This window comes from Anarrhichthys ocellatus, unplaced genomic scaffold (genome assembly GCF_004355925.1).
Source record: "Anarrhichthys ocellatus isolate YVR2014 unplaced genomic scaffold, GSC_Weel_1.0 scaffold162, whole genome shotgun sequence".
Taxonomy (NCBI): Eukaryota; Metazoa; Chordata; class Actinopteri; order Perciformes; family Anarhichadidae; genus Anarrhichthys; species Anarrhichthys ocellatus.
Genome location: NW_022280192.1, coordinates 155632 through 174213, shown reverse-complemented (window position 1 = coordinate 174213; position 18582 = coordinate 155632). Strand labels below are relative to the sequence as shown.

At 43.2% G+C, this 18582-nt stretch overlaps 1 protein-coding gene across 4 annotated transcripts in view; it reads right to left on the bottom strand.

The window, feature by feature from the left end:
• Window positions 1–473: 473 nt before the first annotated feature.
• Window positions 474–18582, bottom strand: part of kcnd3 (potassium voltage-gated channel, Shal-related subfamily, member 3) — a 124238-nt gene continuing 106129 nt past the window's right edge. For all 4 annotated transcript variants that reach the window (XM_031878106.1, XM_031878108.1, XM_031878107.1 and 1 more), the window contains 4 exons: window positions 7256–7357; window positions 5226–5258; window positions 5031–5123; window positions 474–3615 (listed from right to left, as the gene is read on the bottom strand). In XM_031878106.1, coding sequence (XP_031733966.1) covers window positions 3355–3615; window positions 5031–5123; window positions 5226–5258; window positions 7256–7357 — 489 coding nt within the window. In that variant the 3' untranslated portion in view covers window positions 474–3354. The remainder of the gene's footprint in view (window positions 3616–5030; window positions 5124–5225; window positions 5259–7255; window positions 7358–18582) is intronic.

Genomic DNA, 18582 nt, shown 5'->3' with positions numbered 1-18582 from the left:
GATGGATGGATGGAGAGAGAGAGAGATGGATGGATGGATGGAGAGAGAGATAGATGGATGGATGATGGATAGACTCTCTCTCAGTCAGAATGAGGCTCCATGAAGTTAATAGTTGTTTATCTTCAGAGGAAATAACTTATTGGTTATAAGATGAAACATTGTACAGGATACGGCGACTCTTCTTGGATTACATGAGGAATCTCTCATCACACTGAACTGATATCGTCTCTTTCATCCCGTAGTGATGATGAGATTGAATACTTGATCCTTGGTACCGGATGCTGTTCTGTTTGTTTCGTTATATCATTGTATTGTTATTGTTTTTCATTTGATTTAAAGTTTGAGCAGTTCGTTTTTTGTCTTGTTAACTCTGCGTTGTTATTCATCACTTAATGGTTTTGTGTTTTGTGTTTAATTGTTTCTTCTGTTTTATTTTGAAGGTCCCTGCCTCTCGTGTCCTGTGTTCACTTCACTTCCTGTCCTTGTCTGTTTCCTCTCCTGTGTGGTTGTCTGCCCCGCCCTTGATTGAGCCCTGCTGTGTCTCATCACCTGCACCTCCTCAGTGTATTTAAACCCTGAGTGCCTCTTGTCTCAGTGTCTGCTGTGTGACCTGCTGGTCTCTGGTCTGCCCTGATATGCTCGTCCATGGTATGTTCCCAGTGTTGCTCCTTGTTGTGTTGTGTCAGTGTGTTTCCCTCTCCATTGTTTTTTGATAACTTTTTCCGGTTTTTAACTTTTGCCCGCCCCTTGTTTTCTCCCTTGGATTCTTTTGTTCCACGTTTGTTGGGCTTCCTTGCACTGCCAGCTTTACTTTGCACATTTTTTGTTTTGGTATTAAATCCTTCTGCTCCCGTGTGTTTCTGCGTTGGGTTCCCCCCCCCCCCCCAGACTGTCCCATAATCCTGACACATACGTGAATGTGTTTGTCCTTGAAAAAGCAAAATAAAATATTCAAAAGAGAGAAAATGAAGGTGTTGAACTATGTGGAAAACATTTTAGCTGAGAGTATCTCTGCTCTGTCATGGAAATGATGCTGCGTGTGTTTGCAGAACAAGATGAACGGTTTAGTCACACTATTGAGTATAAAAGTAGAACTGTGTTGGAGTAGATTGCATATATGACGACATGTGATGGCCTCTGAGCTGAACAGCTGGTAAAGGAGCTAAAATGTAACAATCTATAAATATTGTACATGCACAATATTTGAATTTGGTTCATATATTTTGATCTGCAAAATGAATTCCTTTGTGGAAATTTGGCCTCAATTAAACACACGTTTACTGTATGAAGCTGTGAAATGCTGCATCATCAGAGCATCATCTGTCAGGAACTATAATGCTCGGCTGGTGCAAACTATCCAACATAAGCCCACGCTTACACACACACACACACACACTCTTTATTCTTTTGTTGACATCGTATCTTGTTAAAATACGTTGTCATTCATATTACGTGTAGATATAAATGTATATAGTAGATGTTTGTGTTCTCTATAATATTTTAATATTATATAAGTGAAGGCTTGAAATAAGCCCAGTGGGGTTTATTCCTCTGCACTGTGATATTATTTATCTCCGCTATCTTTGTGTATTTTTTCTGAATTGTGCAAAATAAACCTAAAACTAAAGCAGATCTCTGCCGAGTGTTCCAGAAGTGATGATGTAACGCTCAGATGGCGAGACTCTTATTCTGGCCTCAGGATTTGACCTCCGGCTCTCATCTTCGACCTGACAGATGTTTTCTTCTTCAGAGACATGTGTGCCTTAAATCAATCAGCAAAAAGCTGTTTTTATGATAATTGTATTAAGAAATGTAATGAAGTTACACAAGAATATTAATATGAAAGTTATTCAATATTCTTCACGACATCATTGTGCAAATGAAATCGAGGTTTCACCGTCTGGAGGAGCTTGACTTTGCCACAAGGTGTCAAAGCGTCGGCTCATCTTCACAAAGCTTCTTTGCTCTGATCAGATTAAAGTCTGATATGTTGAGAGCATGAAGGCAGCGATGTGCAGGAGACCGAACACTAACGATACCTTTCTACCACCTCAGCAGGCCGGTGAGACAGGAAGGACCTACGGAACCGAGGAACACACCGAACAACGAGGACTTCATTGACGTCTTTGTCCAGAGGGACAAGCGAACACTTACTACCAATAAAGTAAGTGCAAATAAATACATTAATATAGAGATGTTCCATAACGCTGACATTTGAGTTATCATTTACAGAAACATTGTGAGCAATAGTCCACTATCCACTCACAAGAGATACAGATGTAATCATTTCCAAAATCCACGACATGTTTTTATCAACAGAAATATCAGCCGGACGCTCATTGTGTGTAGTTATTGGTGCACTTTTGAGCATTTTGTAGAGTGAATAAGTTGTGTTCTACTGGTGTGCTGACACTAATATTTCTCTCTCATCTTCTTTATTCTGGTGCGCCGTCGCCAGATGCTCATTGTGTGGTTGTCGGTGAGCTTTTGAGCATTTTGTAGGAGTGAATAAGTTGCTTCCTGCTGGTGCCTTGACTCCAATACTTCTCTCTCTTTCCTTACTCCTGGTGCACCGTCGCCAGACGCTCATGAGTGGTCATCACTCTGTCATTTCTTCATTCTGTAGAAGTGAATAATCCGTTTTCTACTGTTGGGTTGGCGCCAATACTTCTCTATTTTTTCTTTGTTATTTAACATCCATATGCCGCATATATAGATCACTATACTTGTGTGTTTTGGACACCAAAGGCTCGACATGGTTTTGATAAAACGCTTGGCTCACAGCCAGTAACAACTGTCCTCATAAGTGCTATATTATCACACAACTTTTAATAACCTTACAGAGCTGTCACTTAACACAGAGCTCACACAGTCCTGCTGTAGCATATTATTGATGTTCATAAGACATTATTCCATCTCAGGAACTTATAATATATAATGTTCTGATACGTTAGAGCAGTTCTGTGCGTGTCTTTATATCGGGCTTAAGGTTTAATGTGCCGTGTAACCCAGGACTCGCATTCTTCTGTCAAACACTGTTGAAGCGTTATGAATGCTGAATTTAACTATAATACTTTATAAACGCGTTCTAAGTTGTCATGCGTGATGATAAACATTTATAAGGAGATTTAAAAAGCCTTATGAACGTATTATATGGTCTTATGAATGTGCATTAAGTGCCAGTACAGTTAACTCTTATTTCACCAAAAATAATTTCAACAAACAAATCTCTCCGTGAGGCCGGTTGAGGGAACACGTGCACACTAGAACTCTTTGTGTGCACGTCACAATCTCACTCCACAGTTCTCTAACCCGGCGTGGCTTGGACGCCGGACGTCACCTCACCGTCGTAGCTCACCTGGTGCTGAGGGGCTGGATGTGGATGGTGCTGAGCTCCTGTAAGCCCCCCCGTTGGTGGGCGTGCGCCAAAGGCTGCATGTGTGCTGGGCCGCTGGCGTTCTGTAAAGGGGTGTGGTGCTTCTTGCTGCGCCGGGAGCAGCACGTGCCCGTCACGCCGTCTCGGCTGGAGAGGGAGGGGCTTCGAGACGGGTAATTCTGCAGCCCCGCCTCCAGGTAGCTCTGCTGGTAATACTGCTCGTCCACAAACTCGTGGTTCTAGAAACGGAGAGAGAGAGAGAGAGATTAAACAGGATGTGACATTTACGTTTATATTTATGACCATGTGCTGCGTATGACTTCATATCACCTGTTTCATATTTCCCTGGGTCGATAACTCATCTGAGAATAAACCATTCATTCTTATTAAGGCGTGTGCATGCAATGTCTTTTAGTTGTTTGTGTTTAGCATCGTAGCTCAGTCACTATTACATATCAGGTGTCTTAAAGCGACTATCGTCACGATCAACGGGCGATCACATGTGAACGGGTTCACAAAGAATGATTGATTACTGAATAATGTTTGGTGGACACCAACATGACTCTTCTGCTGGATGTATAAATACTCCCAGTACCAAACGATTCAGTATGTAATGAAGAGATTTAATATGTTCCAATAATGTCCCCGCTGTGGGGAATAAAGGATTATCTTATCTTATATTCATAGTATGTCAAATGCCAGAAATAGCAGGATGTCCTTCTGCATGCAATTGCATTTCACAGTATGTAAGCCAGCAGGCTTTTCTAGCTGTTCTGACCCACAATCCTTTGCACAGTCGGTCTATGAGCAGGATCTCTGAGTGGGTCTCTGAGCAGAGGTCAAGGTGCAATGTTCTGATGAAGTATGTTTCAAATGAATACATATATATATACTGTATATATATGTGTCCAAAACAAATGTGTTCTTTCAGGTTTAACTTTACAGTCTCTCCGACCTCCATGTGGTCCGTTCTTTACAAATCTGACGGTGCGTGCGTGTGTGTGTGTGTGTGTGTGTGTGTGTGCGCGCGTGTAAAACTCTTTTGTTTTGTCAGGCTGAAACAGACGTCTGTATCACGTCGTACATGCAGACGAGTGTCTCACGAGGAACATGCAGCGTAGCGGACATCACGCTGCAGCGGGCTGCACACATAACTGTACATCAAGCCTGGCCGTCAGTCATGTTCACCTAATGAGCCACATCCAGATAGAAAACCTTTGAATGATTGCACACTCTGGGGTTCATCCTGATATTAAATTAATATCAGGATGACACTTTGACTGAACTACAGGAAGTGAACACAGATCGGGGAGGAGAGGCTGTAGACGTGTGAATAGTTTAATATATACAGCACGTAGAGCCTCCATGTTTTTATCCAACACTTGTTGACATGTAGACATGTTGGATATATAGATTCTATTCCTTGACAATTTTTGTAAAATAAATTATCAAAGAAATTCAACTTGCATGTTTTAATGAATAATGGCACGATAACTGTTATTCTGCACTAAAGACATGTTCTAGTTCGCTCTACTTCTACCCATGATTGTGCTGTTTCCATAGAGGAGCAGCACTTTATATTGCAATAAAAAGGCAACACAGAGAGAAAAAGCAGAGCTGTGAGGTTCAGAGGGTTGACGTAAGAAGCACTCACGGTGGTTTTCTCCAGACAGTGCAGCAGGTGGTGGTGCTGGCTCTCCAGTAGAGAGGTGGACTTACTTAACCGCTGCTCCTCCTCAGTGGAGCTCTGTAACACACACACACACACACACACACACAATGAGTGTCACGCTGCAGAGACGACACTAATCAGATGTGGAAGGTGCGCGGCCGGCTGCTGTCTGTGTACCTGATCTGAGAGGTTCATCTTGTACGGAAGTTGCTTCAGTTGGAGAGGGAGACAAAAGAGAGAGGAAGAGTTTCACAAGAGGTCAAAGAGCAGCAGACAGCGGTCAGGGATCATTACAACTGTGATTAATGGACGTCTGCCAACATCAGTGGAGCCGACGCTTTGATCCGCTGGACTCAGACAACTCGTTAATGACTAGTTCTCCACATACATCTATTTACTCTGTGTTTATTTGTGCATAAACGAGTGGGCAGTGTTTCTGGTTCTGATACGAAGGTGAGTCAGAATAAGTCGAGAAAGTAAAGAAACCAGCAAGAACAACATTTCAAAGTAAATACTGAGCAGTTTAAAGCTTATTTCTGTCACTACAGTATGTTAGTAATGTTCTTTTGGCTGTCAGGTCTTGCAGAAAACACGATAAATATTCATAAAACATAAACCCTGTTCTGCTCTCATCATCTGTTTGCTTCATGTACCTCCTGTTCCTCACTCTCTGTAAGACAAGTTTAATATCCTTCTACATCCAACAGCTGAGGAGGGTTGAGAGAACAGCTGAATCACAGATTACTCCGCGTTCATAGTCATAAATATCGGCCGTAATAACCTCAACTTGAGCATCGGGAAGACGTCTTTTCACTACATTGCAGAACGCTTTCATTGTTCTTGTCAGCAGCAAAGCAGTGTTACAGACTTTCAATGTGTTGCATCAGTCTTCCTCAGCAGAATCTGCAGTTGATGCTGTTTATAAAAAAAAAACAAAGGCAACAAACACTCCGCCCTGATCCTGCAAACGCTCCCCAGCACCGCCGCAGGGCGAGCAAAACGCAACGTCTTCAGAAGAGTTGTAGCAGCAACTGTTGCTGTTTTCAGCTTTTTGTTCGGCTGCCGGGGGTCTTTGCTGAGAGGGCTGCCTTTCTTTACTCGCATTTATTTCTGTCTTTCTTCTCTGACATGCATATCAGCAGGCCGTCACCACACTGGCCGTCACCACACTGGCCGTCGCCACACTGGCCGTCGCCACACTGCAGAAACAGCTTGATCTGCTGTGTTGCTGCTAAATAGCTGCCTTTTTTTAAAGTACACTTCCGTTGGACAGCAATGAATGTTCTATTGAGCAGGCGTTCATCTTTAAACGTCGCTGGTCACTGTCTGGATGTCAGCAGCCAGTCTGACACCAGACATATTAAACATCACACGTGTCTAATTACCTCTGAGCTGCAGAGCAGAATATGGAATATCTTTCATTTCTTTACATTAATTGCTTTTTAAGCTGCATTGAAACGCATCAATGCTGGTGTTAATGTTGACATTCAAAGCAATTATAAAAATCAGCATTTCATGGTTGAAAATGACTGAAAACACCATCGAATGTTTTAAATCAGCTATAATCTGTCGAGGCCAGTTCTGAGTTTGATTCGGTCGTCTGAGATTAATCTATGTCATGAAATAAAAAAGCGTTAACTTCTAATCAGACCAACTATCTCTCTGTTGCCTTTACTATTTCAGTAAACACGGCGGAAGTCTTTCTCTCCTTTCTGTGACTAGAAATGAATCTCTAACATCTGGTGAATCAGAGTTAATGACAAGTGTGTAGAAGAAGCATTAGGTTGTTAAATTTTACTCATTTAGTAGCTGGCTAGTTCGTTAGCTAAAGTTAGCTTGCTAAATCCACAAATCATTTTTAATTTAACTATAAAATTGGTAGTGAAGTAGTGTCTGTGATGAATTAAATCTTAAATAATGACAAATCTTCATAGAAATACTATTAACAGAAAATCAATATATTTTTTCCTCATAAATAAAACGGACTTGTTAGAGTCGCTCTTTGCAGTTTCTCGCAACACTGTTTTATCAAATCTCAAAAGCAAAACATTCCACAAAGCAACATTATCGTTCAGTAAATACTTTACTCGTGACCCTCAGCTCGTAGTTAAGATGAATGGAAACATAACCACACACATAAATAAACAACACTGCAGCCGTTTGCAGCATATTGTCTCTTAAGGAAATCAATATGATGCTGGTCTTACCGTGAACTCCAGAGCTTCGTTGAACAGGCCGTTTCGCTTGCTGTGGAGGAAGGCGTCGGAGGTTCCCTGCTTGGATATTCGTATCCTGGCCAATCGGGCTTTCTGCAACCAAAGAGAACCCACCTTAGTTAGACATCTTACCTCAGAACGAGTGGGTTATCACCCGACACATCCCACTTATTAGTAGCTACAGCTCTTTTCTCATGCTCGATATCTCTAGAGCTAATTAAACATGTGCTACTAAAGCATTCGCTCTGATCTCCTGTGATAGAATTCGCTCTGATCTCCTGCGATACGTATGAATGATTTATGGAGACTGCACGATAACACATTCTTTAGGGTTAGAAATCAGAGAGCGAGAGGAAGCCAGCACCCAATTCTGTACGAATTAAGCAGCTATTAAGCTAGCAAATATGCATTTACAATATTGATTACAATGTATTATCTTCGCCAGGAGGATCATGTGATCGATCGCGTGTGCCCTTGAGTGAGTGAGTGAGCGTGCATCTCTGCGTCTGTCCACGGCTAATCTCCCATTCTGCTGCAGCAAACTGCATAATATTCAGTTATGGCTGCATGCTGAAGGTCCTCTCGTGGTGGCAGAGACACACATAAAAACAAAACAGCTTTTATTGCCTGTTTTTATACTTTCATCTGCAGCTCACACGGTGTGTTTGGCTAACAGCTAACATAACCACCAGGAAACACACTGCTGAGTTCATCTCTGCAACTCAGACGCTGCTACGAAGGCTAACAGCTTGGAGAGTTTGAGTCTGGTAAGATTGTACGACGTGCCTAATAGACTTCGAGCCAATTGTCTGCATACATCGCTGCTTATTTCAGAGTCTGAATGAAGTGTGTTTCACGACGCCGTATAGCCCCTGGCTATTAGCCAATCGTGAGTTAAATTCAATCACACAGCGGGGGTTTGTTGCAGACACACCTGGTGTGGAGATCTGCACTCTGCCGAGTCTCGTTTGGACTGTTTCCGTGCTGCTATGTCAGCATTTTTCTCTTTAGCAAAATAAATCAAGGAAGCGTCACGGCTCATAATGCTTTACGTCGGTAACGTCGGCTTTAAATGCGCCTTTGGTCACCGGACCCGTGCTGCACGGTTAGTGCCTCCTTTCCTCCCTCTCCATCGATGATGAACAAGAAGCAGAGAAGGAATACGACGGGGGGGAACACATTATTTAGGTCCGTGGAGTGAATCCTGAAAGTATCAGTAGTTTTCGACACAGTGGAAGGATTGTTCTCCAATGTCCCGGTTTTTGCTCTTCCCCGAAACGCACCGTGTATAATGAATGTGTGTGAAAAGAGTGTCTCAATAAATCTCTGTGACCAGAACAACTGCTCTTACACGATAGGGTAATCTGAGTCACTCACTTCTCAGAGGCCAGCCATTTCCCCGTCAAAGTCAAGAGCCGGGTGTCGGGCTGGCTGCAGCTACAAAGTGTGTGTGTGTGTGTGTGTGTGTGTGTGTGTTTCTGTAGCTTCGCATTCTGCATTTTAAAAACAGCGTGACGGATTCAGTGAGGGGAAATTGATAGGAGGATCATGTGAACTGTGTAAATGATGAGCAGAGAGCTTGTTTAGTAAGGGGGGCCCATGCACCGCTGGGGGGTTAATTGAGTGTGTGGATGTGTGTTTTCTCCACGTGTGCGTGTGCAGGCCTGCCTCGCTGAATCTCCATACACACACCAGCAGAGATACCTGGCTCAGTGAGGCTATATGGTAATGTATGGTAATCTGAGCTCAGCCCCTCACTTGAGTTTCATTTAAAACACGTCGCTGCTGTTTGTTAACCCTGCAGGTGGCTCACGCTGAGATTCAGTATTCTAAACAGACGGGAGCGCACGTGGACACACATGCACGGCAGCCGATCTGGCATCTATAGCACAAAACCCGACTGCCTTCAAGTTGTTTACTCTCTCTCTCTCTCCCCCTGCATCTCTTTGTCTTCTCTCACCCTCCCTCCGGCTCTCCTTGATGAGTTCTCTCCTCGCTGTCTTTGTGCCCTCACCCTCTAACACCTTTGTATACGTTTGTGCTGGCGCAGCATTCCCTGCAGGCCTTTTGGGATAACCCCTCTTCATGTCCCGGGCATTGTGCTCGGGCCAATGGGATTGTTTCTCCGGGGAAAAACGATGGTTGCCAGGCAGTGCACGGGGGTAATAAAGGGGGGGGGGGGAATGTTAAGAACATGTCCCCCACGAGATTGAATCTACTTCTGCAGCTCTCTGATAGATTCCCGGGTCCCTTTGGGTCGAAGGCCCATCTGTGCTTGGAGGCGGAGCCACGGCCCCACAGATTGAGGCTGGATGTGCTGCCGAAGCACCGCTGACAGCACTCGGGAGTGTTGAGGACACCGGGGGGCCCTCATTAACGGTAGAATACCGTCAGGAAGAGTCCTTCACAAAGAGTCGGTCACATTTGCACGCAGAGGGAAAATGAAAGTGCTCCGCTGTGTTTATAGGAGATTGTAATAACAAAATAAAGGATTTCTCAGTGCTGGAAAAGTATTTCCCCTCATAAATAATGTACTCATAGTTACACAGAGAGCTGCCAGACGATTCAGCACGAGGCGTTGTTACATGAGTGAAGAGTAACTGCACATTAAAGCATTAAAGAAGCTGTAACATGAATGACGAAACGCATCAATGCTGGTGTCAATATTGACATTTCTTGCCAAATTTATTTGCCATTTCTGACTCAATCTACGGTTTTAAATCAGCCAGTTCTGAGATCGAGTCGACTGTTTGGGACTGATTTACGTCACAAAATGAAAGAATATTAAGGTCCTCTAATCAGACCCCCCCTCTTCTCCCCACACAGCGTCTATCGCCTTTACTTTTTCAGTAAACACTGTGTAGCTTTACAATCACAGCACAAGTCAGTTTTCTCCTTTCTGTGACTATAAACTAATCTGTCGGCACATTCCAACAGCTGGTGAATCAGAGTCGATGACTGGTTATCTGGAGATAGAAACGCTCGGGAGCAGACGGAGGAGCTACGATTAGCGTTAAAGTCAAGTTGCTACATCCGCAAGGGAAAAAAACACACGACATGTGATTCACGTTTAATTTCAGTTTGTCTTTAAAGCAAATAACAGCAGCTGGAATACTTGAACACCTTCCAGCCAATCAGAATAGTGATGTTGAATGTCACTGTATGAAACAACTTATCCAAACACCTTCCCCCCTCTTTGGTTTCCCTTCTTTCAGCCACGGAGGGAAGGATTTAGTACCAGTCACAAAGATCAGAACAACGCTACACATGCTCCGCTGAGCATTGCGGGAAGTTTTGTTGGAAGTTCATCTTTTTTTTTAGAGCTGAAAATAAAAGAAAGACTGTTTATATAAACTTATAGAGGATTTGGCTGAGTGAAAAGTGGAGCAATCCAGCTCTGAGACCAGATTAGGTTCTGCCTCAGGCCTGCCTGGGAACCACACAAGTGAGAGGAGGCCATCTGACAAGGAAGCAGAAGTGCACACACACACACACACACACACACACACACACACACACACACAACTGTGGAAGAGTTTTATTTTGTTTTGCAGCTGCCGCTCGTCTAAAGAGTTGCTTTTATACATGCTGACATTTCTGCCACGAGGAAATAAGTCTGTTACTTGTTTTACAATAACACACACCTACACACACACACACACACTTACACACACACACTTACACACACACACTTACACACCTACACACACACATACACGCACAAAGACACAGAGGGACAGCAACACGAACCAGAAGAGGGAATGAGAGTAATTTAAAAAGAAACCAGACTTTTACAAAAGTCCACATGGAAGTTGGTGAAGACGGGAAACTGATAATTGATTCGGTGGGAATCGAGTCCTCTGACACTTGTGGCCCACAGATATGTGGCCCTGCAGCAAAGACAGCTTAACCTCTGACTAACACCGCTCAGAGACAAAACGCCTTTAAGCCTGGATTACCTCTTTATAGAGGAACTACAGCTCTCCAAGCTGCTGTGACGCTGATGTTTAGCACGTTATTATTGTGTTTGTGTTGTTCACAAAGAACATAATTGATAACAGATCTCTTGACCCTCCTCACTGAAGTCCTCCGTCAACACCCCTCCACTCTCTCTTCTCTGGCTGCCTTCTTCCAAAGTGCAGACGACTTTATTGATCGTCTAGAACAGCAGAACACTCTCAGCCAGAAGTCGGCTTCACCTTTTTGACTTAAACCTTCTGAGGGAGGGCTCAAAACAGTGAGATGATTTAAAGCGGGGGGAGAGAGAGAGAGAGAGAGAGGGAGAGAGGGAGGACGACTTGTTGTTGTCATCTCCTCCAGGAGGATCACGCGTTTGGATCAAGGTCCTCTCGTGGTTTCGGTGACTCATGCTTTGCCTGTTTCATACTCTAACTTAGACTCCTCACTCACTAGTCTGAACCACATGTATGCGGTGTGTTAGGCTAACGGCTAACGGCTAACTGAACTACTATTACACACACTGCTGAGCGGGCAGACAGATCGGTGAGTTAAATATTGTTTTTGGCAAGATTATATGAATTATATAAAATTATATAAATTACAGCAGAACATTGAGCCAATTTCCTGCATTCTTTGCCGCTTGTTTTTGGGTTTGAATGAAGTGTTCACGACGCCTTACAGCACATTGGCCAGTTGTGGGTTGAATTCAGTGCAGATGCACCTGATGGAGATCTGCGCTCTACTGAGTGCACCGTTCTGGTGTTTTGTTTCTGCCTCGTCAGCCTCGAGCCAATGCAATGCTCAAGAACCGCAGCAGACAGTCATTTAGATTTTGAGGACAACAACCGGAGAACGATTTCCAGTCAAGGCGGGAAACAGACGAGAAAGTAAAATAATAGAAAGTGAGTTTTCACAGACACGGGAACAATAATGGGAAACAAACAATGAGAGATATGTACTGTATAGATTCTGCTGCTGACAGCTGAAGCAGGATTTATGATGAGCCATTGATCCATTTTCATAAAAGAACGATTCATAACTGTCTGACTCTGTTAAAGCTGCAGTCGTCTTTGTGGGGGAATATTCGTGAGTAGTTTTAGAAGATCTGTTAATTGAAGGTAAAAGAAATTGTCAAATGATGGAAGAATGAATTCATCAAGAACAACAAGTTTGCTTAAATGAGAATGGCATATTTCAAGTGACAGAAAATTACTTATTTATATTCTGTTCTTTGTCTGATTCATCAAACCCTCTGAACTGCACTGACTTCTGGTGAATGATTTGTTTTAAACTTGTTGAGAGCCACGTGTTACACCCCACAAGGCTACTTGTTCTGCTCCATTTCATCCGATGGTTCATTCACAAACACGTTACTACCTGAGTGGAAAGAAGACGGACTTTAGTCCTGCAGTTGAAAATCAGCAGAGGAGAACATTACAGATCTAGTGTCAGTGTCAGTAGTTGTACAACATTATAAATAGTGATATACAGCGGGACACGGCGTGTCGTCACAGCAGCGCTGGACTGTGACAGAAACAAAGAGTCAACATGAAGCTAGATGCTAAAAATGTCTTCAAAAAGCCAAACGCTCCCCGATGTGACAGAACAGAACAGAATATATCCAGTAGGTGATGTTAAACCAGGGTTCGACATTAAGTAAACTCTGTGTTTGGGCAAGTGGAACGCCTCCTTTAGTCGTCCGATTGGGCACGTGTAAAGTAAACGGGGTCTTCATTAGGGCCCGATGTTCAGTAAATATATGTGATCAGGAGATCGGCATTAATGCGTTCTTGTCGAAACTATCTGATAAAGTTGCTTTGTGAACAACAAATTAGTTTGAATTGGAAACGGGAGCGCTAACGTTAGCTGTTAGCAGTTAGCAGCCAGTCCTGCTTGACTAAATAATGGCGCTAACAGCAGAGCAACACCTGGAACAACTACATTAACCAGACATGCAGTTTATTATAGTTCATTCCCATCACGCTGCTCAGATTAATCACAGTGAACGACTCTTCTACCAACAGAACAGAGTCTCTACCACAGTCCTGCTGATAGAGGAGCTAACCGCTAATGTACGGAGGTTCCATTCAGTTACATTATGATGCGTTCAAGCTCCAAACAGTAAAAATGAGTATTGATCAAAGTTAATTTACAACATTGTGTTTAAATGTAACTTCCTAACACCAGCTTTTAGTACATCATTAAAACTACTAATGCCCCTCCAAAAAACGTTGTAATCAAAGCAAATCTTTAAATTAAAATACATGTATATATTTGCCAATCATTTGAATTGTGTTTTATGAAGTTTTTTTTGTTTAAATCCAAATCTCTGTTGATTTTTTTTGCCATTTCAGAGAAGTAAGTTTGGCTGTTGAAGTTAAACATCTAAAAGAAGCCCTGGTTCCACAGTCGGATAAGGTTAACGACCTGCATAAAGACCCCGAGGCAGCTGTTGCATATTCCTAAAAGCTACTAAACTGTACAATTTGTGTTGCTAAAATATGCCAATTAAAATCACAACATCCTTAAAATAAAATAAAAAAAACACGAAGACGTGGTGACAAGAATACTAAGTTGTACATTTTTATTTTCATGGATTTCTGTATCATATTCTTACTCCAGATTAATTCACATTATGCATTTCTCTCCCAGTGGAGAGAGAGAGAGACGCTCTGACTCGTACCTCAGAGAAAATGAAGTAAGAAGTATTAGAACACATCCTCGTGAATAACCCGTATGTGCCACTTCAGAATGGATTTGTTTGTACGAGTTTTTCTCGCATGAGGCCGTGTTCTCACTGTCTTGGCTTTTGTTTTAACTTCCACATGTATATCTGAGTAAGATGGTAAAAGCAGTTATTTCCATTTATCCCAGTAAACCGGGGCTCAATTCCGTCTGAGTCGACCTAAAAGTTATGCTCATTTAAATTCATAACCTCTTTTTTAATTCCTTCTGTATCCTTTGCCCTTTTGTGATTCTCCATTTAAACCGTGCCCTCTTTCAGGTGTACTATTCAGAATTTGTGATTAGACCTGAGGATATTATTACCTTTTTATGCAAATAAGGAGCAACTGTCGAGTAACCTCCCTGCAGATCGCACATTTCTTTGTCAGATCCTTTATGGGCTCATGCGTAGAAACAGTGGAGGACTTGAATTCAGTGACAGTGACGACTACAAGGAGGCAGAATAGAGAATACGTGTTTCTCTTTGCCACACGGCATCCAGAGGCATCGTCTTCCTCCGGAGCTGTCTGTCTACCACCACCCAGATGGATGGCTAATTGTAATGGGAGCCCAGAACAGCTAACAATTAGGCCTGAATGAAGATGGATGTGAAAGGGGGGGAGGGGGAGGAAAAGCATGCGCAGAGAGAGAGAGAGAGAGAGAGAGAGAGAGAGAGAGAGAGAAAAGAGAAGAAGAAAGGAGGATGGGAAATGGTACACACAATTCACAGGTCGCTGTGTAGCTCGGTTTTTGGGTCATGGTTTTTGGTACGACAGGGAAAACAAAGAAAATGCATAAATATATATTTTTTGTATTTATTCTCAATAAGATAGATAGATAATTACTTTATTAATCCCACAAGAGGATATTATTTCGCGACAGCAGCATTTATAAGGAGAGAGCACAGCGGCCGCCGAGAGAAAAAGGCGTCTTTTTTTCTGAGTGCGGTGCCTTTTTTTTGCGGACGCTCCAAGCGCTTGGAACATCTCTCAACTTTTTCAGAAAAGCGCTGCTGACGTCACCGAAGTAAAAAGTACCGTACGCCTCGTCTCTCTCTGCCGATGACGAGCTCATCTATAGGAAGGGTTGAGCATCCTCTGGTTGGTGACAAAGTCAAACAAATAGAAGCTTAAATATGAAATAAAAAGAAAAGGGGAGATGCTGGTCCTTTATTCAACAGTGGTTTGAGTGGTGAAATGTTGTCAAGAGAAGTTTGTCAAAGAAGCAAAAAAAAAAAAAACGCTCGGAGCAGCTTGTCTTCAAAATGCTTGGATGAAGCAGAACCCAGCGCCCTGCGGCTGTTTCCTGCCAGAAAATGGCGCTATGTGGACACAGGGCCCGAGGCGCTCCAATACTGGCATATTAATATAAATATAACTAAATATCCCCCCCGGGGGAACAGCTGACAACATCTCTGAAAATGTTGCAGCACATTTCCAAACAGGCGTTATTTTTGGATAAACTGACCACATACTGGGAATTTAAATGGTTACTTTGTTCCATGATAACATATTAAAACTGACATATTATGATTAATGACGTGTAAACTTTTAGTCTGGCTTAAAATCTCACAAACGTGATGGTCAGCCTCAAGACACCCAGCATAAATACAAATGGTCTGTTGTGTGAGACGTACGAGTGAAACACATCTTTGCACTATTGTTTAGTTAGTTCATTTAATATTATTCTGTTTCATTGTTTATATTGTGCATTTTTATACTTTTTTTGCTTTACCTTTATCTATAAATGCTGCTGCAGTGAAAACATTTCCCCTTGCAGGATTAATAAAGTATCTATCTATCTATCCCTCCATCTATCCCTCCATCCATCCATCCGTCCATCCATCCATCACACACAGAAACATTTCAGCGAGGTCTGCACTCTACTGGCTTCCCCTTCCTCGTTCCTCCTCCCGTCTGCAGGTCTTTAAAGTACTCTGAGAGGCAATCGTCCATTCCTACTCTCAATTAAACACAGCCTTATTCTAACAAACGGTCTGAGAGAAGAATGGATTTCTCTCCGTGAAATATAACGGTGCGCCGGTGATAAAACCGGTGATGAAATGACGTTTTGCTTCAGTAAATGACCAGTGGAACTCGCTAAGCGGTCGGCCTAATGGGCGAGGCCACATGCCATTAAGGTTACAGAGCATTAAAGAACACTACATGTTGTGCAGACGGTAGTAATGGGGTATTGAAGGAAATGGCATGGCTGAGTAATTCAGGACTTGGGTGGGACATTAGAGATCCCCAGTTGTCATTAGCGGTGAAAGAGTGGACCGTACAATGGTAATGGCTCCATCATACACCGGAGTTACCATCTTTTATAGTGCGAGAGACCGTCGTCTGCAAGCAAGAGTCAAAGAACATTAAATGAATGTGATGTAACATGTAACGAGCTGAGGCAGAAGCAGTTGTTTTAAAATGCAGTAAAACCAAAATAGTCTCTGTGAGCTAAATGCTAATGTTAGCATGCTGATGTTCAGCAGGTATAGTGTTTACTCCGTTAGTATGCAAATGTTTCTCCATTAACACTAAGCTCACAGTGAGAATGTCATTAGTTTTGCAGGTATTTCATCATTAACAAAAGTTCTGGACAAAATGGAATGTTGACCCAATGTTGATCCACTTCTTAAAGGTGAGGTTTTGCTCACAAAGATGGAAAATAACTTTGTTCTCTGCTCTTGATTTCATTTCAGTTTTTTGCTCCCGTCACATGTTTCTCTCTGTGGTCTTGATTTTCACTGTAGTACGAAAGTTCTGCTCCTCTATAGAAACAGAACCATCATGACTAGAAGCAGAGAGAACTAGAACATGTCTGTAGTGCAGAATAACACAGTTACAATACTGTAAATCATAAAAAGATTCACTGTGAGGGAATGAATTACAGTATAATAAGTGTCTGATGAAGTTAAGTTGTTCCTCCACGGCTTATTTCGGACTCGCAGTTCTGACAAATTATGAACTTAATGTCTTCTTTAGTCACTGAAAACTTGTGTCTGTTACGTAAAATGATCATGCAGCAGCGGTGGCGGCACACGTGTGAAGACCAGCAAAAAAATAAAAAACATGAAACTCGTCGGCCGATCAGTTGACAACCAACCGGTTTCAATCTGCAGCCGATCAATTGGTGCATCTCTAGATATTTAATTCCGTCTGGACTTAAGTGGGTGGACAAACACACATGGAGCCTTTGCTGCTAGCGTGGCTAAAGGTTTGGGACGTGAAGTCAAATCATTTGCGGAGCATCTACAAGTAAAGCACACTATTTAATTCAAGACGTACTCTGATACGCTTGATCTTAAGCACACAAGCTTAGATGCTAAGCAACACTTAATCCTGCCGGCTAATTAAAGACGCTGAGCTGCTGTACAGTACGCACACATTCCCAAACGCTCTAATTCAAACACTACATTTGCAAAACCTATTATCATGCTTGGCACTTGATTTGCCGACCACGATAACGCTCTCAAGGGCCGAGGCGCCCAGGTGGAATATTATGATGAAGGCGACGATGAGACGTTTGAGTGATGCTGTCAGGGAACAGAAATGGGGGGGGGGGAGCCGGGAAGGCATACGAGCGTCTGAAGGAGTCGTTTAAGTTCTGGTTAATGACGACAACGCCGTCACGCTGCCCCGCTCGGGTTGGCGGAGGTGTCGGTTACACTGCACCACACCCTGTGGCTCAGAGGAGGCGGGACAGAGGACCAAGGTCAGGCCTAAACTGAAACAGGAAGTGGATTTGTGCACTTAAACCGATGCAGACGGACGGACGCCGTCCTCCCAGCCAGCACCTCATCTGGGTGATGCTATTTCAGGAAAGGAACACAGCATCAGGACACGCGTCGCCCCCCAGCTCTCCCCCCTTTCTACCCTCCCCCCACTACCTCCCTGTTTTTTAATCTAGGTAATTTCCCCTCTGTGTGTCTTTTGGCGTCCCTGAACACTTGGTCGCGTCACGCCGGCATCTTGCACCGGGCGGACAAGGTCACGGTTAGTTAAGACTGGGCAGCGGTCGGGCTACGGTCGAACGGCAGGACTTGAAGCAGATTTAAACTACAACCGGAGAGCGTGTGTGCCGAGATGCATGGCGGTAATCACAGAGAGGGCGAGAGACGGGAGGAGAGAAAGTCAGCGGAGAAGAAACGTACAAAAAAAAAAAAGCCTTGCAAGGAGGAGGTGTGAAAGAAAGTGATGCGAGAGAGGGATGGACTCTGAGGATATGTGTCAGTGTCTGCCAGCTCCTTACAAACGCACTGCAATCTATCTCAGGAGAACCAGAGCTGTCAGACCCTCCAGCTAGGATTACCAGCCCAGTTCTGATGCTGCTCATGGACACGGTTCTTTCGAAAGGTCTAAAGGTCTGAGCTACTTACCCACAGAGAGATAGGATCTTTAAATCTCCCACAGGTTAAACACCGGTTTAAATAATCCATTTACAAAAGTGTGTCCGTTTGTGTTTTTATCTCTACTCTTCAAATCAAAACATGGAGAAAACAATTTCAAGATGGAGAATAACTGAAAATCACTTCTTTGACGAGATATTTTAGCATTTTTTAGTGGTGATAGGAATCAACACAGGCCCCATGATACGATATTACCACGACACTGAAGTCACGATACGATATTACCACG